Below are 13,520 nucleotides of genomic sequence, written 5' to 3'. Positions count from 1 at the left end.
GGAGTGTGGCGAAGCCGGGTTGGATACCTGAGCCAACTCCCCGGGCTTACCGTGGAGTGAGAGGGCGTCGTACTGGTCAGACACCGTGTTATGCGGTAAAGCGCACGGTGTCCCCAGTACGCGTGCTTAGCCCAGTGCGGGCTATTCCACCTTGCCGCACTGGGAGGGCTAGGTTGGGCATCGAGCCGGATGTCATGAAGCCGGCCCAACGTATCTGGCCTCCAGTACGTCTCCTCGGGCCGGCGTACATGGCACCAGCCTTACAGGTGGTGTCCCCGGTTCGCCTGCATAGCCCAGTGCGGGCTATTCCACCTCGCCGCACTGGCAGGGCTACGGGGACCATTCAACCTGGTAAGGTTGGAGAGGCTCGGTGCTCAAGAGCGCGTGTCCTCCTTCACGGTCCGGCATATCCGGCGCCACCTTCCCGCCCCGCCCCAGCCCAGTACCACCAGTGCCTACACCACGCACCAGGCTTCCAGTGCATCTCCAGAGCCCTGTTCCTCCTCCCCGCACTCGCCCTGAGGTGCGTTCCCTCAGCCCGGTACCTCCAGTTCCGGCACCACGCATCAGGCCTATTGTGCGTCTCAGCCGGCCAGAGTCTGCCGTCTGCCCAGCGGTGCCTGAACTGCCCGTCTGCCCAGCGGTGCCTGAACTGCCCGGCTGCCCAACGCCGTCTGAGCCATCTGTCTGCCCAGCGCCGTCTGAGCCATCCGTCTGCCCAACGCCGTCTGAGCCATCCGTCTGCCCAACGCCGTCTGAGCCATCCGTCTGCCCAACGCCGTCTGAGCCATCTGTCTGCCCAACGCCGTCTGAGCCATCTGTCTGCCCAACGCCGTCTGAGCCATCCGTCTGCCCAGCGCCGTCTGAGCCATCCGTCTGCCCAACGCCGTCTGAGCCATCTGTCTGCCCAACGCCGTCTGAGCCATCTGTCTGCCCAACGCCGTCTGAGCCATCCGTCTGCCCAGCGCCGTCTGAGCCATCCGTCTGCCAAGCGCCATCTGAGCCATCCGTCTGCCACGAGCCATTAGAGCCGCCCGTCTGTCCCGAGCCGTTAGAGCCGTCCGTCAGTCAGGAGCCGCTAGAGCCGTCCGTCAGTCAGGAGCTGCCAGAGCCGCCAGCCAGTCAGGAGCTGCCAGAGACGCCAGCCAGTCAGGAGCTGCCAGAGACGCCAGCCAGTCAGGAGCTGCCAGAGACGCCAGCCAGTCAGGAGCTGCCAGAGACGCCAGCCAGTCAGGAGCTGCCAGAGACGCCAGCCAGTCAGGAGCTGCCAGAGACGCCAGCCAGTCAGGAGCTGCCAGAGACGCCAGCCAGTCAGGAGCTGCCAGAGACGCCAGACAGTCATGAGCTGCCCTACGGTCATGAGCTGCCCTACAGTCATGAGCTGCCCTACAGTCATGAGCTGCCCTACAGTCATGAGCTGCCCTCCAGTCATGAGCTGCCCTCCAGTCATGAGCTGCCCTCCAGTCATGAGCTGCCCTCCAGTCATGAGCTGCCCTCCAGTCATGAGCTGCCCTCCAGTCATGAGCTGCCCTCCAGTCATGAGCTGCCCTCCAGTCATGAGCTGCCCTCCAGTCATGAGCTGCCCTCCAGTCATGAGCTGCCACCCAGTCCGGAGCTGCCACTCAGTCCGGAGCTGCCACTCAGTCCGGAGCTGCCCCTTATCCCGGAGCTGCTGCCCCTTATCCCGGAGCTGCTGCCCCTTATCCCGGAGCTGCTGCCCCTTATCCCGGAGCTGCTGCCCCTTATCCCGGAGCTGCTGCCCCTTATCCCGGTGCTGGCCCTTATCCCGATGCTGCCCCTTCATTTAGGTGGGTTGAGTTGGAGGGTGGTCATTGGGAGGGGGATACGGAAGCGGGGAGTGACTATGGTGGGGTGGGGACCTCGCCCAGAGCCTGAGCCACCACCGTGGTCAGATGCCCACCCAGACCCTCCCCTAGACTTTGTGCTGGTGCGCCCGGAGTTCGCACCTTAAGGGGGGGGTTATGTCACGTTCCTGACCTGTTTTCTCTTGTTTTGTATGTCTTTATTTGGTCAGGGCGTGAGTGTTGGGTGGGCAGTCTATGTTTTCTATTTCTATGTTGGGTTTTGTGTTCGGCCTGGTATGATTCTCAATTAGAGACAGGTGTGTATCGTTTGTCTCTGATTGAGAGTCATACTAAGGCAGCCAGGGTTTCACTGGTGTTTTGTGGGTGTTTGTTTCCTGTGTTAGCGTTTGGGCCACACAGGACTGTTGCAGGTTAGTCACGTTTGTTGTTTTGTTAATTTGTAGTGTTTGTTTGTTTGCCATTAAAATCATGAATACCTCCTACTCCGCATCTTGGTCCGATCCATGCTCCTCCTCGTCTGAGGAGGAGAACGACATTGACAGCCGTTACAGAAGGCATATTTCATCACTCAGATATGAGGCATCACTTATGCTGGATAAAGATACAGTTGAATGGTTGCCTGTTGGAATAAAGGAGACAGAGAGCACGAGCAATGTGCAACGCAAGCAATGTATGCCAAATGAGCCATAACAGTATACAGTTGAAGTCGGAAGTTTACATACACTTAGGTTGGAGTCATTAAAACTCGTTTTTCAACCACTCCACACATTTCTTGTTATCAAATTATAGTTTTGGCAAGTCGGTTAGGACATTACTTTGTGCATGACACAAGTAATTTTTCCAACAATTGTTTACAGATTATTTCACTCATAATTCACTGTATCACAATTCCAGTGGGTCAGAATTTACATACACTAAGTTGACTGTGCCTTTAAACAGCTTGGAAAATTCCTGAAAATTATGTCATGGCTTTAGAAGCTTCTAATAGGCTAATTGACATAATTTGAGTCAATTGGAGGTGTACCTGTGGATGTATTTCAAGGCCTACCTTCAAACTCAGTGCCTCTTTGCTTGACATTATGGGAAAATCAAAAGAAATCAGCCAAAATCAGCCAAGACCTCCACAAGTCTGGTTCATCCTTGGGAGCTATTTTTGAACGCCTGAAGGTACCATGTTCATCTGTACAAACAATAGTACGCAAGTATAAACACCATGGGACCACGCAGCCTTCATACCGCTCAGGAAGGAGACGCGTTCTGTCTCCTAGAGATGAACACACTTTGGTGTGAAAAGTGCAAATCAATCCCAGAACAACAGCAAAGGACCTTGTGAAGATGCTGGAGGAAACAGGTACAAAAGTATCTATATCCACAGTAAAACGAGTTCTATATCAACATAACCTAAAAGGTCGCTCAGCAAGGAAGAAGCCACTGCTCAAAAAACGCAATAAAAAAGCCCGACTACGATTTGCAACTGCACATGGGGACAAAGATCGTACTTTTTGGAGAAATGTCCTCTGTTCTGATGAAACAAAAATGGGACCTTTTGGGTATAATGACCATCGTCATGTTTGGAGGAAAAATGGGAAGTCTTGCAAGCCGAAGAACACCATCACAACCGTGAAGCACAGGGGTGGCAGCATCATGTTGTGGGGGTGCTTTGCTGCAGGAGGGACTGGTGCACTTCACAAAATAGATGGCATCATGAGGATGGAAAATTATGTGGATATATTGAAGCAACATCTCAAGACATCAGTCAGGGAAGTTAAAGCTTGGTCGCAAATAGGTCTTCCAAATGGACAATGACCCCAAGCATACTTCCAAAGTTGTGGAAAAATGGCTTAAGGACAACAAAGTCAAGGTATTGGAGTGGCCATCACAAAGCCCTGACCTCAGTCCTATAGAAAATTTGTGGGCAGAACTGAAAAAGCGTGTGCGAGCAAGGAAGCCTACAAACCTGACTCAGTTACACCAGCTCTTTCAGGAGGAATGGGCCAAAATTCACCCAACTTATTGTGGGAAGCTTATGGAAGACTACCCGAAACGTTTGACCCAAGTTAAACAATTTAAAGGCAATGCTACCAAATACTAATTGAGTGTATGTAAACTTCTGACTTCAACTGTACGTCTGGCAGAATATGTAGACTATATGCATCAAAGTTAGTCATTGAAGTCAGTGGAACTCTTGAGGGATGTTGGCCCATAGAGATCCTATTGTAGGCCTACAACTGGCAGCGATCACATCAATAAGTCCTTCAAGCCAATCCAGAACCCTTAGGGGATGTAGGCAGCTATCACATATATCAATGTCAACATCACACTGACCAATACGACTTAAAATGGTGTAACAGGGACATCATGAGGTTCAGGATTGGGTATCAGAGATATGTGGTCATTGAAATAGAATGACTAGAATGGACAATCACATTGAGGTCAATGTTCTGTGATAGGTGGACCAGCAGCCATATTGGGTGTATTGTAAAATTGCCATGCTATGAGGGGCTTTTCCCTTTCTAGTCATTTTATTTCCCCATTCTAGTTAATTATATTTCTGTGTGGGGTATAGCCAACCTGAAAGGTCCTGTGTGGAGACTTAGAGAGACTTGTCCTGTGTGGTCTAGGGGTGCTGGTGCTGTCCTGGTATCCTCCGGGCCTGGCCGATGACAACGGGGAGCCCACAGAGGACCTGGTGCCGGCCGTCCTGGACGCTGCTCACAGACACAACCTCAAGGTAAGGAAGAGACAGACAGACAGACAGACAGACAGACAGACAGACAGACAGACAGACAGACAGACAGACAGACAGACAGACAGACAGACAGACAGACGCTTTGCTTTGGAATCAGTTTTTGGGATTCATGAGCTCTGGATAAGAATGTGGTAAGGAATGGTAAGGAATCTTCCAAAGAACAAAGTTACACAAACAACTGGTAAACATATCCTAATACTGTACAATAGTATTATAATACACAATAGTGTACCATTACTTCAAAAAAGTTGAGAGCCAAGTGTGACATGACTTTGAGTAGGCAGCGGGGAGGGACGATGAGGACATCTCTAACTAAGAGCAGAGGGGACATAATAAAGCTGCCGGCGGGAACTGTTGTTTATGGGACTGGATGAGCAGGGAAACACATCAGGGAACTACATGACCTATTGCCAATTAGGTTGGAAGATGCTATCCCAGAGATAACGACTGCATCAACGTCGACTCGTCGAGTCCCCTCTGCCTGCTGTCACGGACGGCATTGAAGCTCATGAAACTTTTAGAGGGCCCCTTCTTCGTAATTCAATACGTGTAACATCAGATGGTAGATGCACATTAGATGCAGCAGAGACGTAGTAGCTATTCAAGATGTTGAAAGGAAAAAAGATACTCCAAGTGCGCTGTACTGGCTTGATCCGGCAGCATCTTGGATGACATAACCGATATATAAAAACAGCCACACAGCCATTTGAGTGGTGTGTATCCATTCACCCTGAGCGGTTGGAAGTGTGTGAGAATGTGTCTAAGACCCTTTAAGGCAGTTTAAGTGGTGTACATTACGCATGCTGAATTTTGGTATATAGCACTTTGGGTGGTATAATCCAGGGGTGAATTTTTCAAACACCTGAAACAGCATTTTCCTGCAATCTAGAGCAATAATTATTATGCCTAATTCTATGTAAAAACAATGGATATTTTTCTCCATGGGTTATCTAAGCATACCTCTTTATGTGTGTGGCCCCTCCGCAAAATACCGCTGAGAGATATTTTTTTATAAATAATAATGATAAAGCGTGGGCTTAAAAATTAAGTTGAGTATTTCATTTAACATCTGAATGTTATCTGAGGGGGCACTATAGGCAGAAAACTTCTGGGTATCTGTGTGTAAGTAGACAGCTGTGTGGCAGGATGACTTGCATTTGTGTGTGTTTGTTTGAAAGATCCACTGCAGCTGTTTTTATCTCAATAAAATCACCGTACTGTGACAGTTTTCAATTAAAATGGTCAAAAAGAAACAAAAATAGCTTCTTAGCAAAGAGCAATTTCTCAAGCAAGAATATTGCTAGGACTGTGGTAGGGAGGGGAAAACCATAAACTACCTGTTATTGGCAGAGGTTTGGAATTGGTTCTTATTGGTTTATTAACTAATTTACCGCCTGGTGATTTATTTTTATTTTTAAATTGAACCTTTATTTAACTAGGCAAGTCAGTTAAGAACAAATTCTTATTTACAATGACAGCCTACCCCGGCCAAACCCTAACGACACTGGGCCAATTGTGCGCCGCCCTATGGAACTCCCAATCACGGCTGGTTGTGATACAGCCTGGAATCGAACCAGGGTCCGTAGTGACACCTCTAGCACTGAGATGCAGTGCCTTAGACCGCTGCACCACTCGGGAGCCTGGTGATGTCACCAGGCAGGCCAAAACTCCATCCTACCGCAACAGGCTGAAATTTCAGACGTTCTTTTCAAATAGGTCTTACACTAAAATGGCATTATCATGATTTTCACAATTTCACAATATTATTCCAACCATATAGTATTGAAATATATATTAAAACACAGGAAAACACATTTTTGACTGCATTGGGCCTTTAAAGACTGCTCAGGGGCATTGCGAGCCTCGTGCTTGTGTGAATGAATGCGGACTGAGTGCAGTGTGACAAGAGAGACAGGCTAGAGCCCCTTTCTCCAGTCGCGTTGCATCGATAATACACACGCTGTGTTTGCTCAACACACGGTCGCATTTAAAGAAAATTGAGAGCGGATTTGTTTTTGTGTTTGCATGAGAATCTCTGCTACATAGAAAATCATGCAAATAATGCAGGCCGATATTCAAAAGAGCACAAGTACAGAAAATAAATGTCTGTCGTACATGTAATGTTGTGAACGTTTTTCCGCAATCCAGTCCGTGTATTTGTACAGAAAGATTCCAGTTCCATGTTTTACACGCAACCGATAGTTGTGCTAGGAAGCCTTGTGAATAACCATGTAATGCCAGCGTACTCTAAGTAAAGTTCAACTAAACTATATATCAAACTCCCCGACCTGAGTTCTTATAAGCATAAGTAATCAAACTAAAAGTACAGAGGTTATAGTTAATTCTGAAAGATTCAGAATTTGCTATATTTTTTTATACAAAAATATTGCAGCTTTACTGATACAAGAGAGCAGTAAAGAAATAAAGGCAAAAAAGATACCTTTAACAAACAACAACAAAGTTGTCCCCGCCACTTTTTTGTAAACAGCTAAGGGATGGGGCCTATATACACTGTATATGGACACCCCTTCAAATTTGTGGATTTGGCCATTTCAGCCACACCATTTGCTGACAGATGGATAACATCGAGCACACAGCCATGCAATCTCCATAGACAAACATTGGCAGTAGAATGGCCCGTACTGAAGAGCTCAGTGACTAGGGTGCCACCTTTCCAATAAGTCAGTTCGTCAAATGTCTGCCCTCCTAGAGCTGCCCAATTCAACTGTAAGTGCTGTTATTGTGAAGTGATAGGCCACACAAGCACGTAGCGTGTAAAAATCATCTGTCCTCGGTTGCAACACTCACTATCGAGTTCCAAACTGACTCAGGAAGCAACATCAGCACAATAACTGTTTGTCTGGAGCTTCATGTAATGGATGCCAGGAGAACGCTACCTGCCAAACGCTACCTAATCGCCCAACATCAGTGCCCGACCTCACTAATGCTCTTGTGGCTGAATGGCAGCAAGACCCCGCAGCAATGTTCCATCATCTAGTTGAAAGCCTTCCCAGAAGATTGGAAGCTGTTATAGCAGCAAAAGGGGGACCAACTCCATATTAATGCCCATGATTTTGGAATGAGATGTTCGACGAGCATACTTTTGGTCAAATACTTATTTTAAAAGTCCAAAAATGGATGTACCAATCCGAGATTGACCCTTAAATAACCTTGTTATAGAACATTTAGAGTGGTACTCTGCAGCAGTATCCTGTTCAAGTGCCCACTTTCTCCTGACCACATTCTCCCTCTCCCACTGCACATAAGGACATCTATTGTTGGAGTGCCTTTAGTGCAAAATCTTCACGAACTGCTGATCGTAGAAAAATAAGTCTTGGGTCTCTAATAATTTTGAGCTACGACGCAAAAAAAAAAAAATTATGTAAAAGAGGCCCTCTTGCATTACAATCTTCCTGGAATTTGCTGCAAAGACAAGGCAGATTAAAAGGTATAATTGTGCCTCCTCTTTCACACCAATATGCAAGACGGGGTATTAGCGGTAGAATGCATTATCGCTCTGGGTTGAACCCTAACATAAGATCCATGGGCATAACTTGTCCCATTGTTATCGATGCATGACTTATGCAAAAACATGTAAACATATGGATTTCAAGTCAGGATTCGGCCCATTATACTCAGTGGCAGCATCGCACCATGCATTTCACTTCATCATGGGGCTCTTTGACTTGCATATACACTCTAATGTACTCCTTCTGAGGGATCCTTAGGGGCAAAAGTGAGCAATAATTTTAGGTCCCAATGTGTGTAGCCTCTTCAAAGGAAATGTGAATGTTGTAAATGAAAGATAAATGATGTTATATTTCATGGACACAAACAATGTTGTCAAAGAAAGAGACTAGAAGAGAAAGTCTTTAGGGGGCACCAGCGTGAAGTGTTTGTCACTGTTGCAGGTGAACGTCTGACATGGTACCTGCTCAGTCAGTCCATCGCTCTGTTTATCAGTCTTGTCATCCCTCTCCTGTCAGATCTGTCGTGACGGAACTTCTCTTTACAGTCTGACCTGAGGTGATCACAATGAGCGGAGGCTACAGAGCCTTCATAACTTGCTGCTTGACAGAGCAATCTAAGGGAGCTCTGTGTGTGACGTGGTCTGAATAACAGCAGACAGTCCCGAGACAGACATGCTGAATCTTCACAGTCTGAAAAAGCCTTAGAAACACAGGCCAGAACAGGTCTAGACTAGTCTACCAGGGATGTGGGGTCATCAGCGATTGGATCGTCTCAAACCAATCAGAGTATCAAACCCACGTGTGTTCTGGCTCTGGCCCAACCCATCAGTTTCTGGACCAATCAGACGGCCCGAGTGTTCACATTCGGTGAAGGGTTGAGGAGGTACTCAGATCCAGACTCATTGCGGAAAAGAAACTAACCTCTGTGGCGGGTGTGGCGTAGCATTTGGCCGGAGCGAGGAGTCTGGGTAGCAAGGCGATACTACTATGGCACTGACTTAGACTCCTAAATCTTGGACCTTACACTAGATGACTCTGCAGAAAACAGACTGTTTTGTTTATATAAGAATAGCATTGGAAAAAGCCCCTAAATCAAGTCTGGGCACCCACACAGCTTTTGTATTATGTATGTACGGTTGGAGTTTAAGAGCAGATCCTCTTGCGTTTGAAGGCTCCAGAGATCCACTGAGTTGAACAATTGTGGTCACACTGCTTGCTTGGAGAGTAGCTCAGGCTGAAACTCCCATTTGGCCCTTGAGGGGCTGTGTGTGTGCTCGGGGGGGGGAGGATCGGGATATGCGGGGGTGATGGTCCCATGACTCAGTTTTCCTCCCTGAACAATCCGGGTCCCAAGGGGCAGGAAAGTAGGACATGTTGAGCAGCAGCAGTGCAGAGATGCCCATGTGTGGGCAGGCCATGCTGTCAGGCACACTTCCCCATCTCCAGATGCCCAGCACAGCATGCAGCTTCCATCTTCCATCTCACAAGACTTTGTTTGCATCCCAAATGGCACCCTATTCCATTCATAGTACACCAATTATGATGGGCCCTGGTCAAAAGTAGTGCACTATATAGGGACTAGGGTGCCATTTGGGGTGCATGGTTAGTGTGCCTGCTAAACTTTGATGTTGATGAGAAGTTGACAACCATAGTGTGTAGAACCCTACTGAAATCAAACTAATATAACCGAAAATGTTCTTGGAGGTACGAAGCGGCAACATCTCATGATACGTTCAATACTGTATGGCGTTGACTGTTTTGAAATGCTGTCTGGGTAGTTTAACAGATGGTTGAAATCCCCTCCTAAGTGCCCGTTACAGTGCATTACGTTGTATTCTACTCGATTCAGCCAATTCTATGCTCTGGTGATGGTGATAGGGCTGGGTCTGTCTGTGAGAAATGCTCTTGGTTTGCTTGGGTCTCTCATTTCCGTCTAAATTGCTGCTGTGTAATGACCTTATGTGTCTCGGGTGGGAAATGAGCGGGCTATTCCAGAGGCGGAAGTCATCTGCGGTGAGCGGGAGTTGAGATGGTGACAGCTCTTTTTCTTAGGGAGAAATAATTAGACAGTCAGAGAAACGGCAGGCTTTAAAAACTATAATGACTTTTTTTCGTCCGAGTCACTCAGCTTTCAATCTAAGTTATTAGCACAGAAAGAGTTGTAACTTTCCCTCTAAAGATACCTGGCCTCGAGACATTAATGAGATTACGGAGAGTTGTTCCTACACTTATCGCCTTCGACACTGATTTCAGACGAGTGGCCTACACAACCATAGTGAGCTACCCTGACACGGGGGCTCGAAATTAAAATATATTTTCATCCGACACTGAAGCACTTAGCTGCCACCATTAGCGACAACAACGATTTTCTCCCCATGACCACATTTAACTATACAGGACAACAGTTTAAAACCGCCTTGCCTCCCATCCCTAGCCAGCACCACTCCAATCCATTAGCGCACTTCTGTCCCAATGTCATGGTGACACTTTGAGCCCTTGGTGTCACCAAGTTACATCACCACGGCAACTGGTTAGGAAGCCCCAGTAGCCACTCACTTTCATTTCCATACTGCCATACCCCCTACTCCAACCTATCCCAATCTAATGCACTATACTTGGCTACAGTCCCTCTCCATAATAAGACAAAGACAATTCCCAGTCATGAAAAATGCACAACATGCATAGCCTAACAACATGTAAAATGTTTAGAAGTTTATGCTCCATAGTGAATGGTATCCTAACCGCATCATGACAAGTCTTTTTTATAGCATAAAAGACCATTCCCAGTCATGGAACATGCACAACATGCTAAACCTACAACATGTTCAGCACTTTAATCTCCACAGCCCATGGTAAACACTAGCCTACCCCATAATGACAACAAAGTATTTTATAGGGTAGTTCTACCGTGTCTTGGCAGACAGAACCAGGGAGTGGCGAGGCAAAGCTCAGACTGTCATGTTTTGTCTTTGATCATGTCTTGTCCCTGTGCTTCCCTCTGCTGGTCTTATTAGGTTCTTTCTCTTTCTCTCTCTCTATCGTTCCGTTCATGCTCCCAGCTGTTTCTCATTCTCCCTACGACCTCATTTACTCTTTCACACCTGTCCCCTATTTTGCCCTCTGATTAGAGTCCCTATTTCTCCCTCTGTTTTCCGCTCCTGTCCTTGTCGGATTCTTGTTTGATGTTTGCAGTTCCTGTGTCTTGTTCCGCCCTGTCGTGTTCTTTTGCCTTCTTCAGATGCTGCGTGTGAGCAGGTGTCTATGTCAGCTACGGCCTGTGCCTTCCTGAAGCGACCTGCAGTCAGTGGTCGCGTCTCCAGTCGTTCCTCTCTATTGACGAGAGGATTTCAGTTTCCTGTTTTGGATTTCCATTGATTTATATCCAGGAGTATCATTATTTGTTTTATACTGGAATAAAGACTCTGTTACTATTACGTCGCTTTTGGGTCCTCATTCATCTGCATAACACAGACAGGAATTGAATCAAGCGTCAGGTGGGAATGATGGATCTACAACAAAAGCAGCAGACTTATGTTAGCAAACTGGCGAGGTGTTGCTGCTTCCATTCTGCTTATGGCTCTATCCATCCAGCTTCTTTCGTGCTGGGCCCCTGCGGAACCCGTTGCGAGAGAAAAAAAGTGGTCCACTTCGATCATATATAATTCAAAGTAGTGAAATTCTCCACGCTTACTCTTAAAAATTCAAGTTAAGCATTTTTGTATTTGTTTCGTAGCTGATCCATCGTGTGTTCAGCCACTCTGCTCCTCATTGAGGAATAGTCAGCTGGAATAGAACTATGATTCACTGGGCTTTAGTGGATGACAAATGAACTTGGGATAGATGTGTCAGGTTATTTGTCATGGCATAACACCAGTGCTGAAACAGTCATCGTCTGAGACAATCCTATAACACAGTCTGTAAAGGTTGTACAACATATAAACACCACCACTGTGTGCTTTTATTGTCTCTTATGAGGACATTTCTGTGCACCCACTTCGTCCACTTCTGTTGGCCGAGACATTTGACTGTTGCGAAAGCCGCAGCTACTCTTACTGGGGTCAACACAGAACATGAAACATGACATAATACAGAACATTAATAGACAAGAACAGCTCAAGGACAGAACTACATACATTTAAAAATGTCACATAGCCTACATACAGTATCAATACATACACACAAAATATCTAGGTCCAATAGGGGAGACGTTGTGCTGTGGGGTGTTGCTTTATCTGTTCTTTGAAACAAGGTTTGCTGTTCATTTTAGCAATATGAGATGAAGGGAGTGCCATGCAATAATGGCTCTATATAATAAATCAAATCAAATCAAAATCAAAATTTATTTGTCACATACACATGGTTAGCAGATGTTAATGCGAGTGTAGTGAAATGCTTGTGCTTCTAGTTCCGACAATGCAGTAATAACCAACAAGTAATCTAACCTAACAATTCCACAACTACTACCTTATACACACAAGTGTAAAGGGATAAAGAATATGTACATAAAGATATATGAATGAGTGATGGTACAGAACGGCATAGGCAAGATGCAGTAGATGGTATAGAGTACAGTATATACATATGAGATGAGTACTGTAGGGTATGTAAACATAAAGTGGCATAGTTTAAAGTGGCTAGTGATACATGTATTACATAAAGATGGCAAGATGCAGTAGATGATATAGAGTACAGTATATACATATACATTATATTAAGTGGCATTGTTTAAAGTGGCTAGTGGTACATTTTTACATAATTTCCATCAATTCCCATTATTAAAGTGGCTGGAGTTGAGTCAGTATGTTGGCAGCGGCCGCTAAATGTTAGTGGTGGCTGTTTAACAGTCTGATGGCCTTGAGATAGAAGCTGTTTTTCAGTCTCTCGGTCCCTGCTTTGATGCACCTGTACTGACCTCGCCTTCTGGATGATAGCGGGGTGAACAGGCAGTGGCTTGGGTGGTTGTTGTCCTTGATGATCTTTATGGCCTTCCTGTGACATCGGGTGGTGTAGGTGTCCTGGAGGGCAGGTAGTTTGCCCCCGGTGATGCGTTCTGCAGACCTCACTACCCTCTGGAGAGCCTTACGGTTGTGGGCGGAGCAGTTGCCGTACCAGGCGGTGATACAGCCCGACAGGATGCTCTCGATTGTGCATCTGTAGAAGTTTGTGAGTGCTTTTGGTGACAAGCCGAATTTCTTCAGCCTCCTGAGGTTGAAGAGGCGCTGCTACGCCTTCTTCACAACGCTGTCTGTGTGGGTGGACCAATTCAGTTTGTCCGTGATGTGTACACCGAGGAACTTAAAACCTTCCACCTTCTCCACTTTTCCTGACACCACACTCCGAGGGCCCTCACCTCCTCCCTGTAGGCCGTCTCGTCGTTGTTGGTAATCAAGCCTACCACTGTAGTGTCATCCGCAAACTTGATGATTGAGTTGGAGGCGTGCATGGCCACGCAGTCGTGGGTGAACAGGGAGTACA

General features: G+C 46.6%; 1 protein-coding gene across 1 annotated transcript in view; it reads left to right on the top strand.

Moving 5' to 3' along the window:
* LOC139564115 (glycoprotein endo-alpha-1,2-mannosidase-like protein) overlaps nt 1–13,520 on the top strand; it is a 42,162-nt gene that overhangs the window by 7,287 nt on the left and 21,355 nt on the right. The window contains exon 2 of the mRNA XM_071383324.1: nt 4,448–4,557. Coding sequence (XP_071239425.1) covers nt 4,448–4,557 — 110 coding nt within the window. The remainder of the gene's footprint in view (nt 1–4,447; nt 4,558–13,520) is intronic.

The sequence above is a fragment of the Salvelinus alpinus genome, chromosome 35 (assembly GCF_045679555.1).
Source record: "Salvelinus alpinus chromosome 35, SLU_Salpinus.1, whole genome shotgun sequence".
Lineage (NCBI taxonomy): Eukaryota > Metazoa > Chordata > Actinopteri > Salmoniformes > Salmonidae > Salvelinus > Salvelinus alpinus.
The sequence above is the reverse complement of the archived record's forward strand: the minus strand, read 5'-3'. Positions and strand labels throughout refer to the sequence as shown.